A 27,521-nucleotide genomic window follows, 5' to 3' on the forward strand; every position below is an offset into this window, starting at 1 on the left:
AACTGACTTACTGGATTTGGGCCAGAATGCATAGGCATTTGTAAGAAGGAAAATTTTATTCCAAAATCTGCTGTGCTAAGAGGTACTGGGAAAGCTAAACACTGCCTTCTCTTTGTCTTGCATGTAATCTAGTATCTTTGGAGTGTGAGGGAAAAGGCTTTTAGCTCCAGAGCTCCTTGTTTCCCCTCCCCACCTTCTTCCTCACCCTGCACAATAACCAGGCACGGTCTAGTACTTAGCCAGATGGATTGGATATGCAAACATTTACAGACAAACCTAATGCCTCCTTTATACTGCAGAACAGGCTCTGTACCTACTTGCTTTACCTATGTGTGTTCTTGCATATTAAACAACCAGCCTGAACGACTGGAAATACAATTTCATGGAAATGGGATACTGTTCAAATTGAGGCTTCTGCTCTTTTTGACGCAGACTGCCTTTGTGGGCTGACAAAGTCTGAGGGCCCAGTGCTTTGCTTTCATGATTAATCAAAACCAGTCAGGAGAAAAACCACTCTAAAAGCCAAAGAAGATACAGCTCTCAACCACTGTGCTCCCACATTTAGAGTAACAATTAGTAAGAAGGCATCAAACAACAACCCCAGTTTTAAGATATCCTTGTCCTCTTCGTTTTCCAGGGCCATACAAGTCTCTTCCCAGCTCTGCTATCAGCTTTTTAATGTCTGCATCCATAGATCATAGAAGAAGAAAATAACTGGAATTTTATATGCTTGGGCTGTGCTTTGACTAGCTGAGTGCATTTTATGGAGAGACTCTAACCTACATTTTAGTCTGACTTCACATAGGTATGGAATAGTCCTAATGAACTCAAAAGATCACATTAGAAGGAATAGGAAACTTTAAGAAACTTCCAAAAGTTTTACAGTTCTGTCATTTGCATGTACTTTGGTTTGTCCATAAATAAAACAATTGCACAAACCAGCAATTACTTGGATCTGCAATTCTCTGATGTATATGTGTAAATGATGTTTTTAGACACATATTTAGCCAAATCCATCTGTGGTACTACTAGATGATGCTATTTTAAAAATAAACTGTTCAAAGTGAAAGATATTTTGATTCATTTATTTGACTGATATTCACTACATTTTCTCAAGAAAATTAAAAAAATGGGAAGAGAAAGCAAGAACAAAAGCAAAATAGAAATGACAGAAGGAAAATTACCTGGACCCAGCCTCATGATCTTGGGAAGCAAGCCTTTGTACAGAGCCAGAAATCTGTAGCAGAAGAATAACAAACACAACATTTCAAACAATATTCTTGCTCTAAAAGAAGAACGGAATTGTAGCATATGTTTGTTAAAATGCTGGCAGAGCACTTAGAGGCAATTATTTGAAATTACACGTGTTCAATAGCAAGCTGTATCTGGATTTTAACATTTTACAGAGGCAGATCAGATGAAGAGAAAAAGTTAATCAATGTTCAGTCACAAAAGCAATGTTGTGAGCCTAGCCAATCAGAAATATGACTTTAATCAGTGAGATGGGTTTACTTTCAAGACAAGTCTGTTAACAACAGCTGCATACAGGGACAAAATGACTGATATAATTGAATATCAAAGCCACAACTCAGTCACCACTTGAGAAATATTTTTAAAAGTTGGAAAACGTTATTACCACAAGGATCTGTCCTCAGTTTAATTATTTCAGCAATAATTTTAAAGTACAGAGGCCTGCATAATTACAATCAGATTAAATTGAGAAATAGTCTGTTTTCTGTTCATATTTTCCTTTTATAAAATGAAGAACTGAAAAAATTACACATTAGATATAGGAAGTATTTACTTGGGGAGCATACATTTTGACAATGCAATAATCATCTTGTAAGTCTCTTGTAAAAGTTCATATATAGTAGGAAGATATGTCCTTGTAATTCTAAAATAAATTTTCAAAATGTTGCATTGGGCTGTTTTGATATATGAGTTCAGGGTGGCTTAATGGTCCTCGTCAAATCCGAAATATAACAACGTGGTTTTATGGACCCATATGAACTAAAACAGAGGTCTGGACATTTATTAAAATAAGAATGTTTTACCCTTCCTCTTTATAGACTGTTGCCATAGTTTTAAAACAGGTTCTGTACTTGATCTCTCCAGGAACTGGCTGTGGTCCTTGAATCCTACTTTTTGCAACATCAAAAGGAATGTTAATAATTGAGGCTATTGTTCCCGAGACTAGCCCAATTCCAAATTTCCTCAAAAACTCCAAATTTGGATCCTACAAAAGAAAAAAAAAAAAAAAAAGAGAAAGAAAGAATAAAAAAGGGAAACGGAAAGACCTGTGCAGGTTAAGCACTATAAAGTAATAAGCATTTAATCAGAAAACTCACACAACACACTCGTGTTATTTTAGCGGAACACATTAGGATTTCCTATGCTGGAACTTGTTTTCTTGACAATCCTATTGGCTATGTTTTTACACATGGTCTAAATTGCTGAAGTACACATTTCCTCACACAGGATTTATAAACACAGTTCATAAAGAAAGACTGGTACGGCATATGGGGATGATTTGTATAATTGGGCTTCACAATGTACTTAGTATTACTGTATCAAAACAGGAGAAATCCAAGCACACTATTAGCTAATTGGCCAGAATATTTTACAAATGACAGCAACTTCCACCATGAAGCCTACTAAAACACTCATTTGTGTGTTGGACCCCCAAATGCTAAATTAAATAAAGACTAATCTCAGTCTGCTGCCATTCCCCTCCAGGTTTTTTACATTTATTTTCACATGTAGCTGATCCACTGTACTGAGAAGTGCTAGCTTCCTGTTATTAACAATCCAACTCGGCACAACGGCAAGAGAGCCTCCACGTTCTGCACATTATAAACGGTGGTAATTCACTCAGCTAATTGGCTGAAGAATTTACAACAGATTGTTTCTGAACCCTGCTATATGCACACGGTAAAAGTTAGAAGTAGGTTAGAAGTGCATCTAAAAACTTCTTCGCTCACTCACAGTTCACAGTTCAACTGGGTTTTATTTGATCTTTTAGAAAGACCTCCTACTTTGGCATTTCTAGGACATCAAAGAACCCAGAGTTTATCTGGGAGTCAAAGTCCCTTGGAGCAGGTTTAATCCTATTTCTCTAAGTAGTGGAAGTCACAGGGAAGTGTGTTCCAGAACATTTCCTATGCACATAATTTGGTTTTGCTATCAGTTTTCAAGGGAAGGACACTTTTTTGCTACATCAGATACCTTATATGCAGCTTACTTCTGTCATGAAGGTGCTTTAATTATAGAAAATCATCATTAAAATAACAAATGATCTTGCCATGTTATAACATCAGCACAATGTTAAAATAAGACAGTTTTTTGTTTCCTAAACTTGTATGTTTTTAAATGAAAAAGAAACTAAGAAAGAAGTTTTCATTTCCAGATTAGCAACAAGAAAAAAAAATTAAAACTTCCATAATATACACTGGGCGAAACCCATAGAGGTGTTAAGAAAGAAATGAAAAAATCAACAGATCTCTTTATTACTTGCAGAAAAACCCAATACCTTGATTTTACAAAACATGAAATGTACTGATAACTTAAAAAAATTTAGAATCACTTATAGTATGAGAACTGTAGCCATATTTTAGCAAATATCTTAGCAAAAAATTTCTGTTGATTCTGTACATACAGTGATTTAAAGGCAAATAGAATAAAGTCAATGTTTCTGGTATGTAGAGAAGAAAAGAAAACCCCTTTTGAAGCATTTGGCCCATTCACAAAACTCAACTCTAACCAAATGTACCATAGTCAACACCAGCTTTGCTATAACTTGATTTTTTATCATAAACCTTATGGAAAGGTTTTTCAATGATATTAATCACTGTAATATCTGGGTAATTTCACTACTATAAAAATTCAATATAAACTTAGGTGTCAAAACTCAAAAATATTTTTTTTTTCTAAAAGCAGAGCTTAGTGGCTCTGGGGTTATTCCACTACTCATTCTGATCCAGTCTTTACCGAAATCACCTTGGCTTACTATTTCTTCAAGTCCATTGCACTACATCCACTTTTCACTCTCTATTCCTACATGGAACTTCTATGTTGGCATGGATCTGAAATCTACTGCAATAAAATTATTGTCTGCTATTTTAATTACTCAACAAACTGAACAGCCCATTTGGGTTTCCCGTTTCTTCTTTGCCTCTAGAAGTTCAGAGCCCCTTTCTCTTAGAAGGCAATGCACTGCTCAGCTCATCACCCAGGGTCTGATGTACCAAAGGCACATCTGCAGTGGCTGGGGCTGGCTGTGCCCAATTTGAAATGAGTCTTGCAGTTGGCCACATTTCAAAGGGGGCTTTTAACAGGTGTGAGGAAATTTCACACTGTTAAATGTGGCAGCCACTTGGAGGTGGTAGTGAGCAAAGGCGTTAATCAAAGTAATGTTTAAAAGCAAATCTAATTATGATAAAAAATTGCAAAGCGAAAGCTGCCGGGCACCTACAAAATGCACTATAAAAGTAGATACTATTTGCAAAATAATTTTATTGCTAGGGCAGAGGCATAGCTGCTAATTCTCTATGGTTGGTACACTAGTGGCCACTGAAAGAAATCTGGCTTATTCAATTTTCAGTAAACAGAGCACAAGGTTGGCTGTAAATGGTCTGTTTAGCAGACTGAACATATGAAAAATTATTCATTATGGACATTTACAACCCACATATGTCATTGATATAATTTGACCACTCAACCTACAAAATTTATTGTTATTGGCAAAATAGGCAGCAAACATCCCTAATTGGGATGCAAATTTAATGCACAGTTTAGCTGACAGCTAAAAGGCTCATTCAGAGGCTTTCATACATTTTCCACTTATGTTACAGATGGTGGACAGCAGATATATAGTTAATAGTCAAAATTATTTCACAAGTGTAGTATTCTTATTTCACAATTTTTATATGTTATAATTTTTATATATTTGTCAATATTACAAGACGGGCTTTAAGACTTTGTTTTCTGGCAATATATACAAAGTTAACAAAATAGATCTTGTAATGAAATCAGGTACGTGAGAAATCTACACAAAAGCAGTTTAATATTTTTCAGACTAACTGCAAGCCAGCTTCTACCAAATTCCTTGTACAGGTTTGATAACTCTAAGCCTCTAGTACCTGCCCACTGACAGAAGAGGTTTAAGTTACAGGTCATAAATTATTGTCAAATACTTCCATTTAGCAGTCACTGAAGTGAAATTCAATGCATGTAAGTACCTGAGCCATAATGTTGGCTAGCACCAGACAGATGAGTCCTGATCTATGTCTTCTTAAATTCAGGGTTAGTTTTGCATTGATTTTAATGGGAGTTTGATCAGAATTATTAGCTATATGTCTCTGTACAGACTGTCTGTGGCACCAATGCTGGCTGGCTTAGAGACTCCTCTTGGCTTTATTAGCACTACAGAATGCTATCACCATTCAGAACAGACTGGCTGCATGAAACCAGCCCATTAGGAAGGGTTTTTTGCCTTCACCAGCCCCTAAGCCACACCCAGGAACTGTGCTGGCTGGCCAGGGATGAAGCTGTGCCAGGGAGTGTCCAGCAGTACAGAGGGCTGAGTTCCAGTGCTGCTACTCCATTTACTAGCACAGATGTAGCCACTGTGCAAGCCACCATATAAGGCACTGAGCACTGGCCAAGCACAAGGCAAACCTCTCCATTTATTTGCAGTTAATCCCACACTGATTCAATTGCCTCTTGATTTTGCTAATATTTGAGGATAGCTGGGCCACTGGCTGACATTGAAGTAATTTCCCTTTTGTTTTCTGCATATATTTAAATCCATGCTGTAGATGTTAAAATTTTTCTGCATCATAAAAAAAAATCTGTATAAAGTACTAATTTCCTTTAGATCATTAAGCTCTGAATATTTCTAATAATGCAATACTTGTTTCCTATTTTTTAAATCTGAAAGGCTAGGAAAACACGCTTATGCCAAATACTATGACTATTCAATTCCTATGCAATAATATTTCCCATGATCCCCATAGGAGCTGCACACTAGTCTCTGTCCTTACCTGCATATTTTCCTGAATTTTCTGCATACTGATTATAATTTTTAAATCTTTTGATCAACACAAAAGTGTTTACTCCTATCTTAGTAACAAGCTGTGCTTGTGCCTTGAGTTTTTAGAATGTGTGACTAAAGTACACTGTAAAATATGCTTAGATACACTGTAAGAAACTTGTAGAAACTTGTGGGTCAGCTGCTCTTGAACAATTCAATTTACTGTAATAATCTGCAAATAAGAAGTGGAGCTTTTCTCCATTTATACAACACTGCCAACAAAAATACCAGGCTATTCAGAAGTGCAGAAAAAAAAGAGGTGTTACTTCATCTGGGAATAGAAACCGATCCCTTTTGATGTGAATTGCACCTTCTTACATGTATATCACTACATATTACACCTGTGACTGTTTAACTGTCATCATCTAAAAATCACATTAGTGAAAACAGACTTCAATAAGTAGCATACTGGAATCATTAATAAATCATTAATTGTTTCTCACAGTCATTTAGAAAGTTGCTGATTTTACTACGTTTTCATTAGTAAAATTACCTTCTGTTGTAAAGGGAATGCTTGCCTCCTTTGTTATTTAAAGTGATATAGGATAAAGAAATCAGAATTTCTTTAAGTGAAATTACAGCTATAATGATTTTTTTTCTTTAATTATAAATGATACAAAGTCCCTATACATGACCCTTCACAGCCTGTTTTGGACTGTCTCTCTCCCATAAGGATGAAACTTCCCTGTCATCCTTCACTATTAGGCTGAACTCTCTTTTGAGTAAATAGGTCCAGTGTCTGGCCAGAAAAACCTACATACTGCAGCTCGGTCACCTCTGCAAGCTTGGCCTCTTTGTGAATACTGACAGAAGTTCTAGAAACTGATTTTTCTCTTCTAAGCCAGTTTGACACAAAAAAAAGTGCATACATACTCAACATAAGCACAACATGTCTGTATGTCATTTGCTGCCTTTTCACACTGCTACCACGCTATAAAGGGAAATTCACAAAAATCATAATTCAAATATGACTACACTCAGTTTTGCTTAAAAAGTGAGAAGATCAAGTCCTTAATTCGCTTCCATTAAAATACTATGGATTTCTGCAAAACAGATCTAGGTTAGTCAGTGTTTATCACTAAGTACCACAGCTTTGCACAGAAAAATAGAGTGTGAATTAAAATGTCAAACTTCTTATCTCATTGTCTATTGCTCTATATGAAGAACTTACCTTATTGACTGGAAGAATGTTTTTCACATTGAAGTAGAATCCAAAGTAAACCATGTTAAAAACTCCGTGACGGCCCAGTGTGGCAGTAAGGCCTTTGTTGAGTCCTTGGGAGCCCAGACCTCCGGTTTTAATGATCTGCTGAGCTTGAACAAAGCTCGATGGTTGCTGCACAAGTTAAGCAAAAGAAGGAAGAGATCAGCTTTACAAAAAGAAAACAATAAACATAGCATCATTTCCATCCTGCTGACAAACACAGTGTTGCAAATTCTTGCAATTTTATATTAAGCATCACCGTGTTTGTTATTTTCCCTTTCCTGTGACCATATAAAAATCACAACTTTAATTAAAAAAAGATTACTCATTTTTCTGTTTGCAGAATAAGATGAAAGCAGACTTGAGTACCATAAAAGAGTAGTCCTGTAACAGATTTCCATTTCATAAAACGCAAAAAGAAAGAAACTGCCTCATATCAGACAGAATCTGCCTGACTACATGCAACATTGATCTTTTTTTTAATATACCGTGATATTCAGAATTAGCTATTCCCCTGTGGACACACACATTCAGAGAGCTAGGGAATTACAGCTTGGAAATTCTTTTTCAGGCCTGGATTTCTCCTGACTCTCAGGTCCATTTCCAGGCTGACAAGCTGACTACACCTTCAGTTAGGGAGGAAGTCTCCCAGGGTGATAATATGGTGAAAAACAGAGTGGAATTCATAATAAAGATTAACACCTGGTGTCTTTCCCGTGGGATTCATCCTGAGGTACTGTCCCAGGGATGTGTTTCCAAGTTGTCCAACGAGCTACTGTCCTGTCCTAGCTGCACGTAACACACTTTAAATACAGGTATTTATTTATTGTCCGTACAATAAAGTTGGCCTTTTTTCCCTAAAGAGGTCCGTGTGTGTTGCTGTCCTTTCTCTCTCTTTGCAGTGCAGTAACCACATTCCCCTTCTGAATATTTCACATTTTTTAGCAGCATTATAGAAACATTACTTTCAAAAAGTTGTTGAATAGAGTTTGGATTTCTCCAAAGCATAAAGCCAAAAAAACCCATAAAGCCAAAAAGCTCTGGGTAACCAAATCTATAATTAGAAAGGCAAAACATGACTTCCACTAGGAGGTTCAAACATGAAAATATAAAAGAATTTTGACTACACCACTGTGAATACCACTAATTTCAATATACTTATTTGTTTAATAGCTTTCCATTTCAAAATATCACTGTGGTAGATGAACAGCATCAGCCAAATGATGCTATACTATATAATGATGCTACTATGTCTGAAACAGCATATGACTACTTATTTAGGTTACTGATGAGTTTAATCTTTAATACAAAGTTTCATTCTGTTTTTTCATATTTCATAACTAATATTATCCTGTTAATGCTCTGCATATATTTTACTAGAGCTTACTTTTCTATCTACTCCCAAGAATTCAAGTCAGAATCTATTCTAAAATGGAGATACTAAACTTGAATACTAGCAATAATATCTTTTTTTGTGCTCCAAAAATGGACATTAGACCTTTAAGAAACAATACAGAAACCTTCAATATTAAGGTATCCCTTGGTATCCCTTTTCTTGAATATGGATTTACTCATGATTCAGAGGGGAAGCATGCCACTTGCTGAACACCTGAGATGGGATTAATAAATTCAAATATAGACACCTGCAATGTCTACACCTGACTTCCCTTTTCAGTCTTTTAGCAACAAAGAGGACTCTCTTTGGCAGCACTTCCCTTTTACCACAGGAGGTGTCATCATGTCAACTGATCAAGCCATAGAAGGTCTGTGGTTCATCATGGATGATGGAAGGACCTTAGACAGAGGAATTTATTGTACAAACACCTGGAGTTAATGCACTTCACATAGCTGCTGACTTTTACTTAATATAGACCTACTCAGTGGAATCTGGAGCCAGATTCTTCTCATCATAAAGCAGAAAATTGTATTGGTTTAATTAATCATAACTCTTATGTCAGGTGAGAAGATTTTAATCATCATACCAGCTTCTATAGCCAGTGAACTACTCAGGGCTACAGGGAAAAGGAGAAAAAAAGGAAAACCAAACAACATGGCACTGGACTGCTTGCAGTTTAACAAACAGCCACCATTATTTTTACCCACAGCAATCCACATTACAAAAGGGCTGATACGTGATTTCTAGTGGCTTTCCTCTTTAAATCTATCAACCCTCGAAAGATGATCTGCTACCACAGAACAATTCAGCTGTCACTGCAGGGTGTGAATATTTGCTTTGGGGGTGTGCTGGAGTCTGGGTGTGAGTGTATGTGCTCATGCTCTTCCTTGTTCCTTTTAAACAAGATATATTTATTATTTCTATACAATAGTCAAAGAAATATGTGAACTGCATTAGGTTTCATCATGTAGTATGAAAGCTTCACAATGGGATAGGTACACACTTAAACCTTTTAGAAAAGCAGTGCATGGTAATGCCTTATGCTGTATAATATAACCTCTGGACATGCTTCTTCCAATGGGCTTGAGTTTACATGCTTTATTGTGGAATGTTTTTCAACATTTTCTTAATGAAAAACTTGATGTCAAGGTATAAAGTCACTGTAGTTTTTTTCTAATTTACAGAAAATTTTGAAGCTCTAACACTTTAAAAAGATACATTAAAAATTAATATGTCTGTGATATAACAATCTTCATGATTTAAAAACTTAATTTCCGTAGGATTTTTTTCCCTAGAAAAAGTAGTTAATATTTTCAATATAAACTGGATTTCTAGCAGAGTCTAAATACCATTCTGTCACAATTTTATTTGTATAATAATATACTATTATTATTTATTTTGTGAAATTTTGCATTTAAATTAAATTAGAGAATATTCACCTGAACAACTCAGAATGCTTTTGGACAGCTACAGTTTGATTATGGTTGTATTCTGATGGTCACCAAGGAAAGGATGCAGTAACTAAAGGAAGTAATTGGCTAAAATTTACCAGCTAAACCACCCCAGACTCTGTTATAAATTTTTCAGTAGAGAAAAAAATTAAAATGTATGAAGTGAAAGAATACATTGGTCTTTTGCAACTTTATAAGGAACAGTTTGTTAAAAATGTAACTGTGGTTTGTTTATATTTAAAAGCAGAGGGATTTTTAAACTAGGATAATTACATCTTCACAACTATGAAGCAGTAAGACCCAGAATATCTGCTTAGTTCACTACTGCAGGACCAGTAATAGCTCATAATTTTTATCACATCATCTTCTTGACAGACAGATCCTCTCACACATTGCTTTTTCCTACTTTCAGTCTCTCTCCTTCCAGGATCCTAAACATTTTACTCTTGCCCTGCATTATTTATCTGTTTAGGGACTTTGCTGCCCAAGTTTAAAAAATGTCTAGACTGGAGACTTGCAGCAAATAAACATGTCTTTCATATGCATTGAGAATTGAACAGGAGTTTACCAAATATTTTAAAATTTATTCTGGAAGAAAATGCTTTTCTGGATGAGTTATGGAGTAGGTACCAATTACTCTATGACATCTGGGAATCAGTAGCTGTATTTTTCCAGAATTTACCTGAGGAGCTTGGCCCAAACAGATTACGTAAATGCCCAGGTCATAAATCTCTTTACTGTGCATCCCCCAAAAGTGTTCAGTTTCTGCAGATGAGTGCTAAAAGGCATGCAAGTATTAACTCAGTCAAAACTTAACAGTAGGATATGCAAAAGTCATGTCCCACCAGCGATTCAGCCAACCATTTTATGTGATGCTTATGTGATTTGGCACTTCTACCATGGTACTGCTGATTTCCCAAAAGATTTTGAAAAAGATGATTTGACAACTGTTATTTTTATTCAAAGAGGAAAAAGAAAAAAGGAACTGTATTACTGCCTTCCTCACTTTATCCTGGAACACCTTCTGCATTAAAATTAATAGAAGTTAGTGCATTCCTGAGAACACTTGATTTTAATGAATCACTGTTTTCCAGTTTAATCTTTTTCCCCTTTCAGCAGTACCCAGAATCATGGACAATGTTTTGCACAATGTATTCTCCGGATGAAACAATATTTGAATAACAAAACTGAAGTGAAGCAAGAATTTAAATTATCAATGTACTTGTTATATAACAATTTTCCAGTTTGTGTTAATAAAAGTTTCATCCAAGAAACAGTGTAAAATATACCAGCTGGACTCTGTCTAGGGCACAGGGCCGTGGTGTTTTATGCTAACTTCAGTGTTCACTTGAAATCTGGAGCCTGCTGGGGTAAATGTGCTGTGTACAAGGGCTCAGGTTTGTAGCCCTGGATACAATTCCTCACAGTGCTGGGTTGCTGGCTGCTTGTGAGGGATGAAGGTGCATTTCAGGCACAGAGTATTCACAGTGGAGATGCTGATGCCTCTGACAATACTGCAGGCATCTCTGCATGCCTGAAGGCACTGTCTGTTGGGGCTCTTCCGTTTTTGCTTCTGCTAAGCTTGTGGGGAAAATCATTTGCATCCACCAATATATTACAGACATTCTGCTCTAAATATGAACCTTGACGTGCATTATGCCCAATAAAGTGGAAAAAAGAGAATGAAGCAGTTTTCCTACCTCTGCAAAGGCATTCTGATTGGTCTGTAAGGTAACCTTCACTACTTCAAATGGGTTAACCACAACTGCCTCTGTCAACCCAGAGCCCAAGCCAGCAACTGCAAATGCCTAGGAAAGTTAAAATGAAAATGAAATATTAAGGAGTAAAATTTCCTCTACATCAGATTGTGAAACTGAGGGATACAATGCAAACTGCAAAACTACAATAATGCAGCAGTATTCTATTGCTAAACAACTTTAGCCCTTGATTAGATGCTGACAGTTCATGAAGACAATATGACAATAGCCATAAACCATATTCCAAAACAATCAAAACAAAATGTCATAGCACTCCATGTCCATGTATTCTCTTTTCAGCTGGAAGGGAAAATGTGGTACCAAATTATTATGCAAACATGGAAGATGTGGAAAAAGAATGTCCTCATGTTATCTTTGGGTGGACTCTGAATAATAACACAAATATAAGTGCAGTTATGCATAAATGGAAAAAATTAAATCTCTGAACTGAGCATTAAGCTCATAACACTAACATATTAACTTAAAAATACATGTAAAAAACTAAAATAGTTCAGTACTTAAGCAAACTGCACAAGTAGAATGTTCACCTAGTAAGCAATCCTAGAAAGGTTTGTATGGGAATGAGTGGCATACAGGGAAACGTCAGGATTCAATCCAAGGATGAATTAAATCCATTTACTTAGAAGCTGGTGGCATTTCAATCATAGATAAGGAAATATTCCCTGCTTTGCTTTGCATATTCCATTATGGCACAGCATTTTAAGATACCTTAATTTGTTTTTAACAAAATATAGTATTAAAATATTTAGGTCAATTGAGAAAATTCAGAGAGGTTAAATTTAATGATCACCTTACACATTTATTGCCTTCACTTAACATCCCCAAACTATATAGCTGCTGAAAAAACAGTCCCAGGACCAAAATACATTATAATGAATACATTTGCTGAAATTCAAAGAAACCAATAGTAAGGGAAAAAACAATACTGGAAAAAAAACTTACTTAACACAGAGGAATTTGAGCAGGGACTCCTGAGAGCTCAAGAAAGAGAGGAATGGAAAGTTAGAAGGGTAGTGGCAAACTCCAGTCTTGCTGCTTTTGGAGAAGATTGTGTTACCAACAAATTGATTTTTCCAGTAAGATGGGAACATTTCATCATCAACCATGAGACTGAAGCCAGTAGGAAGATGGCACTAATGTATGCATCTGTCTTTTAATAAGAAATACTGCCTTGATATGAGGTCTGTTAAGGTACCTAGAAACATTCTACCTGGCTTAGACCAGAATCCCCCTCAGCCTTCTTTTCCCCTCACTACTTTAGGACCAAAAATGCCTCTATAGTAACAGTACTGCACCAAAAATATGAGGGGTTTCTAATTTTTCTAAGCTTTGCTATATCTGTTCTATGAATCAGAGCAGCTTTTGGGCAGCTATTGCATGTTTACAAGTTTTCAGCCTATTTTTCTTCCCTCCAAAAAGTGCTGGGGTTCCATAGAACCTTCAGCTCTGTTCTTTCCACTTGCTAGAGAACAAGTATCAGTCTCTTTATATACACCTAAGGATGAGAACTGGTGAAAAATACCAGATAAAGTAGGAGAGACTGCAAACAGCTATAAGGCCAGTGGAATAATTAAGAAGAGGAAACTTGCTTTAACCTAGTTAATAGAATTCCATGACCATTCACTCACTGCAATTAAAGGAAAATATGAATGGAAGCAATACTCTTTAAAAGAGTATTTTGAAAATTTTGAAACTTTGAAATTACCAAAACCTTTATAGCACAGCCTTAAAAAGATCAGTTGTTTCCTAAAATTGTGATGTCATCATTGTGAAAAATAGATATTTACTATGCTTTACATTCTTGTACCACAGGAAGCAGTTGTTCTTATAAAAAGTACTTTATTCCTAATGCATAACAGCAAAATCAAGATCTACACATGAGAATGCAGATTACACATGCAAGCTACATCTTAGCATTAAAACATTTCTGTGTATATATATATATATGCCCTGCGTTTTGTTTTTAAACCAGTTATTTCTTGAGATGAATTCCTAACTCCACTGATGGACAAGAGATTTTCTCCATTTCCTTCAAAGGAAGTAGCAATTTCTTATCAATAATTTATGTTTCTTTTATAAAGTTTTTAAAATAAGACTGAGATCTGTATTTTTGTTATGATTGTACTGTGGCTTGGAGAATAGCACTTTGAGGTTGAAGTGTTAAACTAGACACTATGTCATGAATAAATAAATATTGATAATGTTCAACTTTTTTGTCATTTTGTAAGAATGAAGAATGACAAGCGGTATACAGAATCTTCCATGGTGGCTGTCGTTATCCATGTTAACAAATGTTATGACATTATAGGGAATTATTTGATATAAAACGTAATTTATCAATTTTGATAATTCTTATTTCAAACAAGTCTGTTTTGAAAAACTCTGGATTGAGCTGGACCCTTTAATTTTGGGCTGCTATGGGAGGAAGCAGACACAGACTACATTAGAACATGAAGCTCTGTATCCATACATACCAGTCCTGGTGGCAATGACACATATCCCAGTAGCTTCTTGTATTGTTCGAAGGTAAAAAACTGTGAATAGAAGTTTGATTGAAATTGAATTGAAAAAAATTATTAGTTACTTATGCAAATTAGTAAAAAGCAGACTACAATGGAGTTTCAATACCTCACATCCTGAGCAGCTGCATGCAGTTCTGCAAAATAAACGTAAGCCACTTTTATTTCACACTCTCTGTAGCAGTGTGAGATGTGCAAGAGTAGACCATCAGGCTTCAGAACTGATTTTGTTAGTGTGTCATGCATAATAGCAGCATACATGCAATTCAAGTAAGGCTTTATCTAAGAGTTAACTTACATCATATAGGGCATATTTTAAAGTTATAAACTTTTCCTCTGGCATTAACTTTCATATACTAGTTTAAATGTAGTAGCAGATATACCAATTTTCTCAAGAAATCACCCCCACATCCTTAATGTAATGTGCTGCAATTACTTTTGCATTTTTCAAACACCAGTCTGCTTCTAATCAGAGAGATATAATTGTGGATTTTGAAGATTGAAAGTCTGTCATTTTTATAATCTTCTACTGTCAAGAGACACATTTCTTTTTCTGTTCTCTCTTTACAAATAAATCTTTCAGTCAATTGTCTGCTTTCAAACAGTGGCACTTCAAAATTCTGAGCATCTGCAATTCCTTAGAGGATGCTTTGAAAGCTGTACTCTTGGGTGTTGGAATTTCAAGAAAGAAATAAGATCAGCTCCACCTGCACCAATATGGTGAAAGGCAATCATTTGCAAATGGCTCACTTTGTTACCTGCCATTTCTTGACACCTAAACCCATTAATTTTCTGTGAATTCTCATAAAAATCCATAATAAAGCATAATAAATTAATGGATTTGCTCTTCCAATAAGGTTTAGAATAACTCTGACTGCACTGAAGTCAGTAGGAAGCTTCCTGTTGGCATAGGGAAACAGACTCACTGCCTAGCTCCTTGTCTGTGGACACCAAGTCTAAGATGCATGGGTCAAGATATACTCTAAAGAAAGAGTATATGTGACATTTCACAAATTATCGGGAAGATGCCCTCTGAAATATAGCACACAATCTAGGCCACTATTTAAAAAACAACAACTCAGACTGCATCACATTAAAAAAAGGGCTACCAGGACCATTTAGGAGAACTTAAAGATTAAAAATAATCTCTATATAATAAATAAGAATGAAGACTACAGGAGAATAAATGCTTTCCTTGTTTAGTTTGCAAAAGAGACACTGCAAGAGAATGAAAAACAAGGAAGATACGTAACATAAAGAAATTAGGTGTAAAAGCAAAACATAAATGGAATGTGGTTGGAGATCTGATTAAGCTTTCTTGCAATTAAAAGAGTAGAGTCCTGAAACAGTTTTCCAATAAGAACAATGGGGGAAAAAATCTTTATGACTTGTAGGGGAGAGTTTGATATGTTTATGAAGGAGATCATAGAACAAACCCCATAGTGTCTTAAATTCATATCCTGAAAACATGTTGCTGAAGCCACTGAAAAAGCAGTCCAGTTCCTATCACATAAAACAGATCTGAGTGCAGTGAAAATGATCTTCTAGCATGAGGATGGCAGAACTTGTGGGCTAAAAAGAATAGGTATCTGAATTCTGGGTAAAACCAAAAGTATTGGAGGTATTATTCCACATAATTTTCACACATGGAACAACACAAGGCCCCTAACCACAGCTCACTATTTGTGAGTCCTGTAATCTGTCTAAGAAATATTCAGGTCTTTGCGTACAAAATAAAGTGTCTTTTACACAGCATGTCTAGTATGATGGGAATGAAGAACAAAAACCTGACACAGTTCCACCAAGACTGCATCAGTGCAGGTTCTCATCTCCTAGTACAAGAGTTGTCTAGCAAAAGTAAATAGCCAGAACTTTTAACTTTTCTGTGCTTTCCAAGATTGACCTGTAGCATTTGATTAGTTCAGAGCAAGCTGGTTCAAATGAAGGTGGGATCCTTGGAAAGTCTGTGAATTTTGTGACCACAGGGGAGGCTACAATCCCTTTGCACAGTATCTGCCCACACACGAGACAATCAAACTGTTTCACCACAAGAGGAAGGTTATGAGCAATGAGGCCAATAGACATGGGAATCATAAGGGAATAGAGGTTTTAAGAGAAGTCAGAAAGACTGTGTGGCCTGTGCTGAGTCTCAGCCAAAGAAGACAAGCTCTGTCCCCCATGGTTCAGTACTACAGATCTATCAGAACAAAACAGCTATTCCATAAACCACGTGTACAGGAACATAAGTAATAAGCACCACGTTTTCATTTGAACTTGTTTAGAACCTTGTCCCACTGCAAAGTCAATAACATTTTTCAATCAAGACCTGCTTTAAATGAAAAGTCACTGGAATCATACCAAAACCATCAGAGAATTGAGTGTTAACGTGCTAATAATGCCACTGTTTTAAAGCAAGAGGGAATATATATTCATAATGCAAAATTGGGTTATTAAATTCTGAAAACTGATGGGCTGATACTCTGATCACTGGACAGATATTTTTTATACCCTCAGTTGGGATTATTATATCATTGTGCAGAAAAGGTCCTAGAACTGGGGCCCAGATTTTAACTGCCCTCCAAAGAGTGTACAGACTGAACATTAATCTTGCAAACATCTTGCAAATATGTTTAAAATTTTTGCATTGGCCTTGACAATAACCAAAAAAGATATAAGTGTTACTTAAACTCTAGCTCCATCTTTTTGGACAACTGAAGGTATAATAAAGGTAAAAGTCTGACAAAGTGGGAGGGTAAGCTGCTTCACTGAACTAAATTAATTTCTTATTGTGATAAAATTTGCTTTATTCTCTCTCCAGCATCGTTCTAGTCATTGTTACCCTCTTAACCTTTAATGGAATTTCTGGTATTCCTTAATGTTTTCCATAGTGCTAGAGATCTGTAAAATAGTTGTAATAAAGGAAGAATTACATTACCTAGCAATTTTTTTGGTCTTTAAAATGTTACCTTAAAAATCAATAGCTTCCTAGAGTCATAAATAAAATAACTACTCAATAGTAACTATGCTTTAAATAATTTTTAAAAGAAAAAAAATAGCAATAAAGTTTAATATAAATGTTGCTGGTGTACTAGAGTGGCTAGCATATATGCTATTTTGCAAAAAAAAAAAGAAAAAAAGATTTTATACTACATCATATGACTTTATCCACCCAAAACGTTTTTAAAAACATAGCATAATTTGTCTTTTCCTCTACAGTTGTATTAAGTTAATAGCTTTATGCAAAAAAAAGAAATTCACAGAATAAACGTATTTAAAACATGCTTTTGTGTATATAATAACCAATATTGTCCATCTGGCAAAGATACACTTTAATTGAAGTTACACAGAAAATAGCCAAAGTACTTACCAGATGTCTCAATAACTCTAAGATAAAAATATATGCTTGAAACAAGATGTCTGGGAACACATGAGCAATATAAATTTGCCCCAAAAGTTCATCTGTTAACCATTGTATTGGCATCATCATTTCTTTCCTCCAAGTTCAATCTAACAGAAAGTTATAAACTTTGACTTTTCATCTTCCAGAAATACCAGCTTTCTTTTTAGAAGGGAAATAAAAAGAGAAAAAAAGAAATAGCAAGACAGACATGAGAACACAGTTGACTAAAAATGAACCTGTATCTTCAACACTTAACTATTTAAAGTTACTAAAATAACTTCATTTTAATAGCTTTATTTTTACTTGCAAAAATGGACACCAGATAAATACAATGTTCCAGCAGCACAAGTACATTTCTTCTTAGTACAAAGTCTCCCTTGTCTAACTTTTATGATACTAAAACTAGAAGCTTTCAAAAAAAGTTCATTACAAACATAAAAAACTCCTACTGGAACCAAGAAAATTATTTTCCTTTTGTGCTTTCTCATATCTCCGAATCATTGGCCTGAATGTAGTCTTCCTCTAAATCCCACTAGTCCTTTAGACATGGAGAAGGGACAGCTTGAGGCTGGTTTAGATGAGGAATATTATTAGAAGAATAAAGGTTGGAGAGTGGGCCAAAGGAAGCAACATGGAAAACTTTTCCTTTGGGGTCATAGCCAAATAAGGTTAGTGGAAATTTGATGATAGGCTGGATTCTCTTCAGGTCAAAGCATGGGTACAGATTCCACTTTGGATGTTAAAAATTGTACTGGCCTATGACATCTCACATTGAATTGTTTTATTATAAAGGTTCTTACAAGGACATTATTGTTCAGCCCTGTTCTGTGGCTGAATTCTTCTAATGTAGAATACAGCTGATATCTCAAGGTAAGTTAAAGTCATCCTGATGTCCTTGGAACAGCAGTAAATTTAAATGAATAGTGTAAATAATAAAAGAATTCAACTATTTAATTAAAACCCTCACATGTTTAACATTTAAGCTTGATTCTCATGTTTGCAGAAAACCCAGCTCTCACATAAATGTCCAAGAACTAGGTTGAAAGCATCCCACTAAGAGAGGAAAAGTAAGACATTAAAGGAGCTGTGAGTTTTTGATGTACAAGAGTTTGAGAGAACTGAGTCTTAGCCTGGAGACAAGAAAGCTCAGGGGATTTAAGTTCTGTCTTCCACCATCCAAGGTTTATACAGAGGAGAGTCAGACTTTCTCAGAGCCCAACGACAGAAGTGTGAGAGGCAACACATAAAGGATGCAACAGGAGGATTTGGACTGGATATAAGGCAAATTCTTCACAGTGAAACAGTTGAGGACTGGAGGAGGAGCACAGAGAGGCTGCAGTCTCTGTCCTTTAAGATTTCAGAACACATCTAGACAAGGCATCTGAAGGACCTGGTCTAACCGTGAAGTCAGCTCTGCTTTGATCAGAGAACCCTCCCAACTTAACATCTTTTTATGACTATAATTATATGGAATATCATGGGGTTTAAGCCAATTTAATCAATTTGATAAACGAAAATGAGTTGAAATCTATGAATGACTCAGATTGGTAGGAGAAATCCAACTTGGGTTATTATTTTTAACTAAATACATGCTGGAATTTAAAAGCACAGTCAGATTCACTTTATCCTGTTTCAAATGAAATTAAACGGAGAGACAGAGGAAACATCATAATATGAAGAAAATTAATTATTAGAAATCTAAATATCATCCATCTATTCTTAAGTGCCACTTTGCCATTAAACAGGACTTTAGTTTTCCTGATTTTATTAAATAATTTTGAGATAAGTGACATATGTCACTTGCATCTAAAATGCCAGTGCAAACAAGAAGATGACATTACCAGAACTCCTTTGGGATTCTGTTACAAGGTCACATCCTGTCACTTTATACAAATATTATTCCTCTGTAAAGGAATTGGAATGTGAATGATTAATTGCAGACTGAGGACCAGAATCATATGCAGCCTTTTCAGAAAGAAACAACAAAAAGAAAGAAAGGAAAATCAAGACATTCTGTATAATAACTGCCTTTATATACATTTGGTGCAACTATGGAAACTTCAAAGTTCTGAAGTAGACTAAGAAACATTTACTCTTAACACAATGGCTGCTTTGATAGATTTAGCACTTTAGGATGATGTGCTTAATAATTAGGTTTTAATTAAAAAGGTTGAATGGCTCAACTGAAAAATTGATGTATTGAAGTATTTTGCTTAGGAATGTTACTAAAATCCTGTTCTACAAATCAAAATTAAGGATAATAAAAGAATATCAGATCAGCGTTTGACAGAAAATATACTTTGATAGGCTAGCATCTACAACTGTAAGAAAGCTGGAGTAAAATGTTTTGCACAGTGAGGAGTTGTATCCATTACCATCTTCAATCTCTTAAAAACTTAGAGTATGGAGCAGAGTGTTCTTTGGAGCACAGGAAAAATGGGCAGCACTTCAAACTTACTAAATAAGTACTTATTAGTGGCTTCTTTAATGGCTTCTTGTGTTAATTTATTAAGCTGTTAGTTGTTTTGCAAGTTGCTAGGCATTTTCAGTAAAACAAAATATTTAAAGCAGAGGCAATTATGAGGCTAAAATATAACTTAAACTATTTTATTAATTCTGACAATATAAAATAATTGCAACTATTTTTTTTCAGTAACATTTGATACACAGGTCAAAATTAGCTTAACATTTACGAGCCTTATCCTACATTTCTTAATCAAGGACAGTTTTTATTGTGCTATCAACAGGAAACTTTCCTCCTAGTAAAAATCAGAGGATTAATATGCCAAATAAGTTTAAGATTCTAATCTCAGTCAGTGGGGGAGAAATAAAATGTTTTACAGCTGCCATTGTCCCTACTTATATTTTTAAGAGAGGAAGCGTGGGGTTTTTACCTTCACTGCCCTTTTGGGTGTCTCAGCCAGGACAGGAGGAAGTATTCCTTTGTAGAAGCCAAGTAATCTGTCGAAGAAAAAAAATACAATTTTTTTTTATGGATAAACAACATATCAATACCATACTGGCAATTCTATTTTTGCTTTTGAGTAAAGCAATTAACCTTTCAGCATTTCCAGGCATACAGACAAATAATGATACTCTCTGCTTACTCACTAAACAAGTAATGTGCTACTAATTCTATCATGTGCTGGTGAGATGATATAAAGAAATCAGCAATGAATATGTAAAAATTCAATCTCTTTTTTTTCTGAAATACAAAAAATTGTATTTAAAAGGTAAGGAACATTTCTGACAATGAAAAAGAAGTATTATTTCCTTGTTTTAATTTGCTTAGCACAGCAATGTTTATATTAAAACTGAAGTCACAAAATCACAAAATGCAGATTTGGAAAAAACTGTGACTTCAGTAAGTTGCATACAAAAACACTGCTTGCTCATCTTCAGATGCTAGGTCAGACATATTTTAAAGTTTAGTTTTAAACATGACTTGAAATGTATGAAGGTTTTTTTCTTTTAGCTCAAGTTACTTATTCAGAGATCCATGACAGAACACATGTATTTCATCTTGGAAAAAAAACAATGCCAGCACACATGGCATTTGCAGGCAGCCTGAGCTCTGCTCACAAGGCCAGTATAGATACATAATGCTAGGTCTTGGGAATGCTTTAAATGACAAGCAGTTTTCAAAATCCCCATGTGGGATAGAATCCCACAATCCTTGTCTGCTAGGTCTGCACAGTAACCTGGATAGTGCATGGTGAGAATTCAGAAAGATCTAATGGAATCACCAAGAAGAATCATAGAATTGTCAAGGCTGGAAGAGACCTTCAAGATCACCCAGTCCAACATTATGACTGATAATAATCACATTATTACCCCATAACCACTAAACTACATCACCCAGTGCCAGATCCAGACACCTCTTGACCACCTCCAGGGATGGTGACTCCACCACCTTTCTGGGCAAACTATTTCAATGTCTGACCACGATAATTTCAAAAAAAGTTTTTCAATATTTAATTTGCATTGTCCTTGTCTTAGCTTAAGGTCATAAGTTACCTTGATAGCCAACAAGAATATATCCTACAATTTATCCATCTTCAGAATGTATACACATTTATTCGGGACTGTAAGGGGATTCTGTCTACACACACACAAAAGATACTTTAAGCAAAGCATTTGTGTTTTTTAAAATGTTGAAAGGTGGTGATGTTGGAATGTGATGATTCACCTTTCTGAAGCAGCCTATTATTTGGAATGTTTTTGCTGAGTGTGTAAGAGACATGACACCAATAGATTCTCCTACAGTTAATCTCTACATGTCAAAAGAAAACAACGAAATTCATATTCCCTATGTGAATTTAAAATGCTATACCATTTTCTCCATCCTTCTTCAAACACTTCTCTGGAGTTCTCTGCTTAGATTTCTCCAATATAAATAAAATAATCTAGGCCTTGTAAGATGCTCCAGGTTGGGCATACTGCTTATCCTTACTCTGAACAAAGCAATGTATGAACTCCAGTCCATGACTAAAGGAAATTTTGAGTATTAATTACAACAATGATTTCATGACAAAATACTGAAAGGTAGGAGATTAAGGAATTCAGTTGTCCTCAGATTTTTAAATTACCCCATACTCTAACTTTCCAAACATAAATATACAAATATATATTTATGTATCTATTAATATAGATATGGATATACCTTTGGATAGCTACAGATGAGCATATAACAATACAAATATACTGGATCAATAGAATCATACAATCATAGAAACATAGAATGGTTTGGTTGGAAGCAACCTTAAAAATCATTTAGTTCCAACCTTCCTGCCATAAGCAGGGAATCTTCCACTAGACCACGTTACTCTGAGCCCCATCCAGCCTGGTCTTGGTCTTTACTCTTAGTCCTGGGCTCGTTTTAGTCTTTAATGGTTCATACATATTCAGAGCATATTGCTGATTCAGCAAGCAACTGAAACGTCAAACAACTTCAAGAAGGTGATTCATACACTTTAATGGGAGTTCAAATTGAAACTGAGATCCAAGTAGGATCAGCTATAAGAACATAGATCCCTGTAAACACTTTCTTCCTTTCAGCTCAGTCTAAACCCCTGCAAGCATATCTACAATAGGCATCCTGCTTGCAATTTCTACTACTCTGTGTGATTGGAATTGGAAAATTAATGTCCTCCACTGCTTTACTCACTGGTTTAGCTCTCACTACAAAAAGTGAGTTTCTTGGTCTGGATTTTTTCATTAGTAAGAGATTCATAAGCAGAAAAATACACAGTGTAGAGCAACAAATCAGTTTTAAAAACACACAGCAGTACCACCAAAGCTTACAAAGTACAACAGGTTGTATTTTTGTATATTCCAGGTTGCCTTTTTGTATATTCAAAATGCACGCAGCTATTGGCTATATAAACCTTGTTACATTTCCACGGTTTCTGAGGATCTCAGAGATCCTTTTCAGAGAGAATGTGGAGAGGAAGGATATAGTAAGAATTTGAGCAATACATTTCCCATCTTAGCAATCTTGTAAGGCAGGTAGTAGCTTCTAAAGAACAATCCAGCGTTATAGCACAAGTCAATGTTGAAATACCAGTGATTCATGTCACCATTAGACCAGACAGTGGATTATTTAAAAGTTCTAGAGAAACTAGAGGAACTGAAAATATGAAAAGCAATTAACCATTGCTTCTGAATCACAGAAAGCTTGAGGATTCAAAGGACCTCTCGAGATCATCTAACCCATCCCTTTCTCAAGAAGGGCCACCTACAGCCAGTTGCCCAGGACCATGTCCAGACAGCTTCTAAGTATCTTCAAAGAACGCTTACCCTTTAAGGAAGGAGATCCCACAACTTCTCTGGGCAGCCTGTGCCACTGCTCAGTTACCCTCACAGTCAAAACGTGTTTCCTGATGTTCATATGGACCCCCTTGTGCTTCATGTTGTGTCCATTGCCTCTGGCCCTGTCACTGAGCACCACTGAGAAGAGCTTGGCTTCATCGTCTTTGCACCCTTCCTTTAGGTACTTGTGCCCATTGAGCCTTCTCTCCCCCACACAGTTCTGTCTCTCTCAGTCTTTTCTTCTATGAAAGATGCTCCAGTCCTTTAATTATTTCAGTGGTCCTTCAACTGAGCTCTTTGTGTTATGTCCATGTCTCCCTTGTACTGGGGAGTCCAGAATGGCACAGCACTCCAGCTATAGTCCAACCAGTGCTGAGTAGGGGAAAATAAGTAAACACCTTCCTTGACCTCCTGGCAGCTAAAGCAGCTTGCTAAAGCAGCCCAGGATATCAGGAGTCCCTTTGCTTGCAGGCCACATTGCCAGCTCACACCCAGCTTGGTGTCCACAAGGACCTACAGGTCCTGTGCTGCAAATCTGCTTTCCAGCTGATTGGCCCAAATATAATAGTGGTGTGTGGGATTATTCTTCCTCACACACAGGACTTCACACTTGCCCTTGTTGAACTTCAGGTTGAGGTTCTTGCCAAACCATTTCTCCTGAATGTCAAAGTCCACCCAACCGGCAGTACAACCCTCTGGTATACCAGCCACACCCCCACATTTGTAAACTTCCTTCCTCTGTGGAAGCAAATCTCTTCATGGAAAACAGACAAGAAGGAGTTAAGGTCTATTCCTATGGAACACATTAAGTTAAGAAATCTAAAAACACATGAAACTTTGAGGATATACATCCATATATGCAATATGTAATTCAGTAAACATGGTAAGAACTAGTTCAGTATTTAATTATGAGCTGTGGTTTAGGGTTTTTTTCCCTTCCTGATTTGAAATAGAAACAGAAAAAAGGTTAGTAAGCACAGCCAGTGAGATGAAAGGAATAAACGAAAGGAGGAAGTAGAAGACAATCCCATCCCATCACTGCCTATTGTCAACTGACTAATTTTTTGCATAAAAAATGTAGTTGCTTTTAGAACCTCCTGTGCCTGAGGTGGAGGACAAGCAGCTGCCCCCAACTTCTAAAAATAACATTTTACAAATTGTATCCATTAAAGATAGTTATTTCAATCTTTGCAGAATGAACCATTTACTCAATTAAAAAAAACCCCGAGCATGATAGTAACAAAAACTCGAGTGGCTTTGCCAGTCAAAAAGTACATACACACACAACAATCTTATAATTCTATTTTGCTTGGCCAATTGAGTTAGCCTATTTGCTCACAGAGTACAAAATTTTTCAAAGTCATCTAATGAACAGCGATGACATTTCACATTTGAGAGATATTATCACCTGGCCTCAAGCCTTCCTTCAAAAAACTGGTGTTCAGAAAAATTATGAAACAGCAGCAACAGCAATCACTGTAGGGTCTGATAGAAGAAAGAGGAGATGACATCATATCCCTAGCTAGAGACACTGGAAAGAACAAATAAATTTCTAACAGAAACACAGCTACATCTTATTTTGTTTGAGCATTAAGGGTCTAAATGAACATCACCATTCAATTGTATTCTGGGCAAGAGCCCAAACTCATCTTTGCAGCAGTTGATTTTGAAACATTACAGTCAATCACATCTTCTCAATTTGTTCTTGCAGGCTTTCCCTATCCTTCTGGTTTCCATTTCTTGTTTGGAAGCCTTGAGTCATTCACCCTGGCAAGACGACCAACCTAAATCAGTTATTTTCTCCGAATTATACTGAAATTGCGATCTTGCTTAGCTTGTTGTTTTCTTCCTCTGCCTTTCACATAATTTTCCCTTTAAGGATCTAATAAAGCTGATTGAAGGCATAAGCACAATATTCCCTTTCTTTTGTTGCTGTCAAACCCAAGGCATTTACCCACATTGTTTTATAATTGAAACAAAAAACCTCTTAGGTCCAATTCTGCTTTCATTACCTCTGCATTATCCCAAGTATAAATAAAAGACCTGGCTTTCATGACCACATCAGTTACATGAAACAAATGCACAACTTTCAGATTTTACAAAATGTTTTATTTAACAAAAGGGAAGGAATTTTGAAGACATGATTGGCAAAAAGGTGGGTGTTGTTCAAAAAGAGGAAGAAAATAGGTCTAAATATAATTAAATTTGCTTAAAATTTCATTTGTATCAGGAAAAAAGTACCTTTCCATTTCAAGCTATGTAGCATGTTGTGAATTTATTACTAACAGAAAATAAATAATTGGACACAGGGCAATATAACTTTACCATAACTATAGTGTAAAGTGATCTTTGTATTGACCTAGCTGGATATTTAAAAGATTTTAAATTCCCAGAAGTTTCAGAAAAACAAGCAAGCACTTAGTGAAGGCAGGCACAAATTAATACCTACCACTGAGAAGAAGGGACTTATATTGAGCCATTTATTTTGAGAACTGCAAGCCACTAACCAGTTCACACATGCAGTCCACCCTCAATTCCAGAATTTACAGCCATGTACCCAGCTGAGGAGATGTGCTGTAGGGAAGACTCAGTGTCATTCTGGGACAACTGACACAGAGTTGGACATAGTTGAAAAGATATTAAAGGTTGGACACATTCACAGAAAATCAGGCTTGGACACTCTTTTGCTCTCCAAATAGCAATTTTTTTTTTCTTGTGAAGTATGTTATGTATATTATCCTACTGAAACTGTTAAATACATATCTCAGCAGGAACCCGATTTAAACCTATGAATGACACAGTTAGCTAAATGGCTTCTGAATTTCTATTATGCAGCTATATTTCTTCATTCTGTGTCTGATATCCAGATATTTGCCATTTTAGACACTGGCACTAAATGCTGGGTCCTTATTTTCATAGCATATTTCACTTTTTTTTTTTACAAAGCTTTCATTGCAACACCTAGGAATTAATGAAAAGCATAAAATATTTTTTGCAACAAGTAACACAGAATTATACATTACCCTGTGCCTGTAGTAACACTGTTGCACTACATGCTAAAAGAAGATCAAGCCTCCAGCTATAGGAATACTAGAAGCAGACCAATTAATGAAATAAATCTGTCAAATAAGTTAGGCCAACACAATGTATGAAAAGTGACTGGTTAAAAAAGAAGAGACTGTCGGTGAAAGCTATTAAGATACTTCAGGAAAGTACTAACAGTGGAGAAGCTGGCTCAGAAGCAATCAGACTAGCCAAGAAATGGATTAATAATCAGCATCAATCCCCCTCACTTATTCAAAATGACAGTCATCACTGTATTTACTGCATGTGGGTCAGATTATGAAGTTATTATGATCCATCATCCATGTGACTGTTATTCTTACTGAGAAACGAGTCTTTCCTCCATGAGTTTTAATCACCTCTCAATCTTTTGGTCAAAACTCTTGCTAATTTTTTGGCTTTCTAAGCTGCACTCTGACTTTTTATGAGTTACAGGACGCACCTAAATATAAATCCCTCAAGAAACTGAAAGATGAAACCTTTTCCTTCCTTGCTTGTATCTGTGGCAGTAAAAAGTGAAAGTTAAAAAGGAATATTTGTTAAAATTTCTTTCTATTCAAATGATGGTCTTTTATACTTTTAAACTTTTATATACTATTTACATATTTCTCACATGCTTTCTGTGTTTTGCTATACCCAAGCAACTACAAAAAAACAATCTAGGAAGGCGAAGGTGTAGCCTCGCATTGTAACACACGAGACAGCCTCAACTGTTTCCCATGGGTGGAAAAAGGACCTTGTTCTGGATTTTTGGATTGTAAATTAGGATGATTGTAAATTAGTTATTTAAGTGGTACATTGTTACTGT

At 35.9% G+C, this 27,521-nt stretch overlaps 1 protein-coding gene across 6 annotated transcripts in view; it reads right to left on the reverse strand.

Moving 5' to 3' along the window:
* SLC25A21 (solute carrier family 25 member 21) overlaps nt 1-27,521 on the reverse strand; it is a 228,455-nt gene that overhangs the window by 2,992 nt on the left and 197,942 nt on the right. For 2 of the 6 annotated variants that reach the window (XM_014890720.2, XM_088167308.1), the window contains exons 4-9: nt 20,734-20,800; nt 14,395-14,454; nt 11,843-11,950; nt 7,263-7,427; nt 2,055-2,236; nt 1,185-1,237 (exon numbers count right to left, since the gene is read on the reverse strand). In XM_014890720.2, the coding sequence (XP_014746206.1) occupies nt 1,185-1,237; nt 2,055-2,236; nt 7,263-7,427; nt 11,843-11,950; nt 14,395-14,454; nt 20,734-20,800 (635 nt within the window). Of the gene's footprint in view, nt 1-1,184; nt 1,238-2,054; nt 2,237-7,262; nt 7,428-11,842; nt 11,951-14,394; nt 14,455-17,806; nt 17,999-20,733; nt 20,801-27,521 lie in introns of those variants that run through there. The other 4 variants (XM_088167310.1, XM_088167311.1, XM_014890727.2 and 1 more) reach the window with 4 other exon arrangements.

Source organism: Sturnus vulgaris, chromosome 6 (genome assembly GCF_052056855.1).
Source record: "Sturnus vulgaris isolate bStuVul1 chromosome 6, bStuVul1.hap1, whole genome shotgun sequence".
NCBI lineage: Eukaryota > Metazoa > Chordata > Aves > Passeriformes > Sturnidae > Sturnus > Sturnus vulgaris.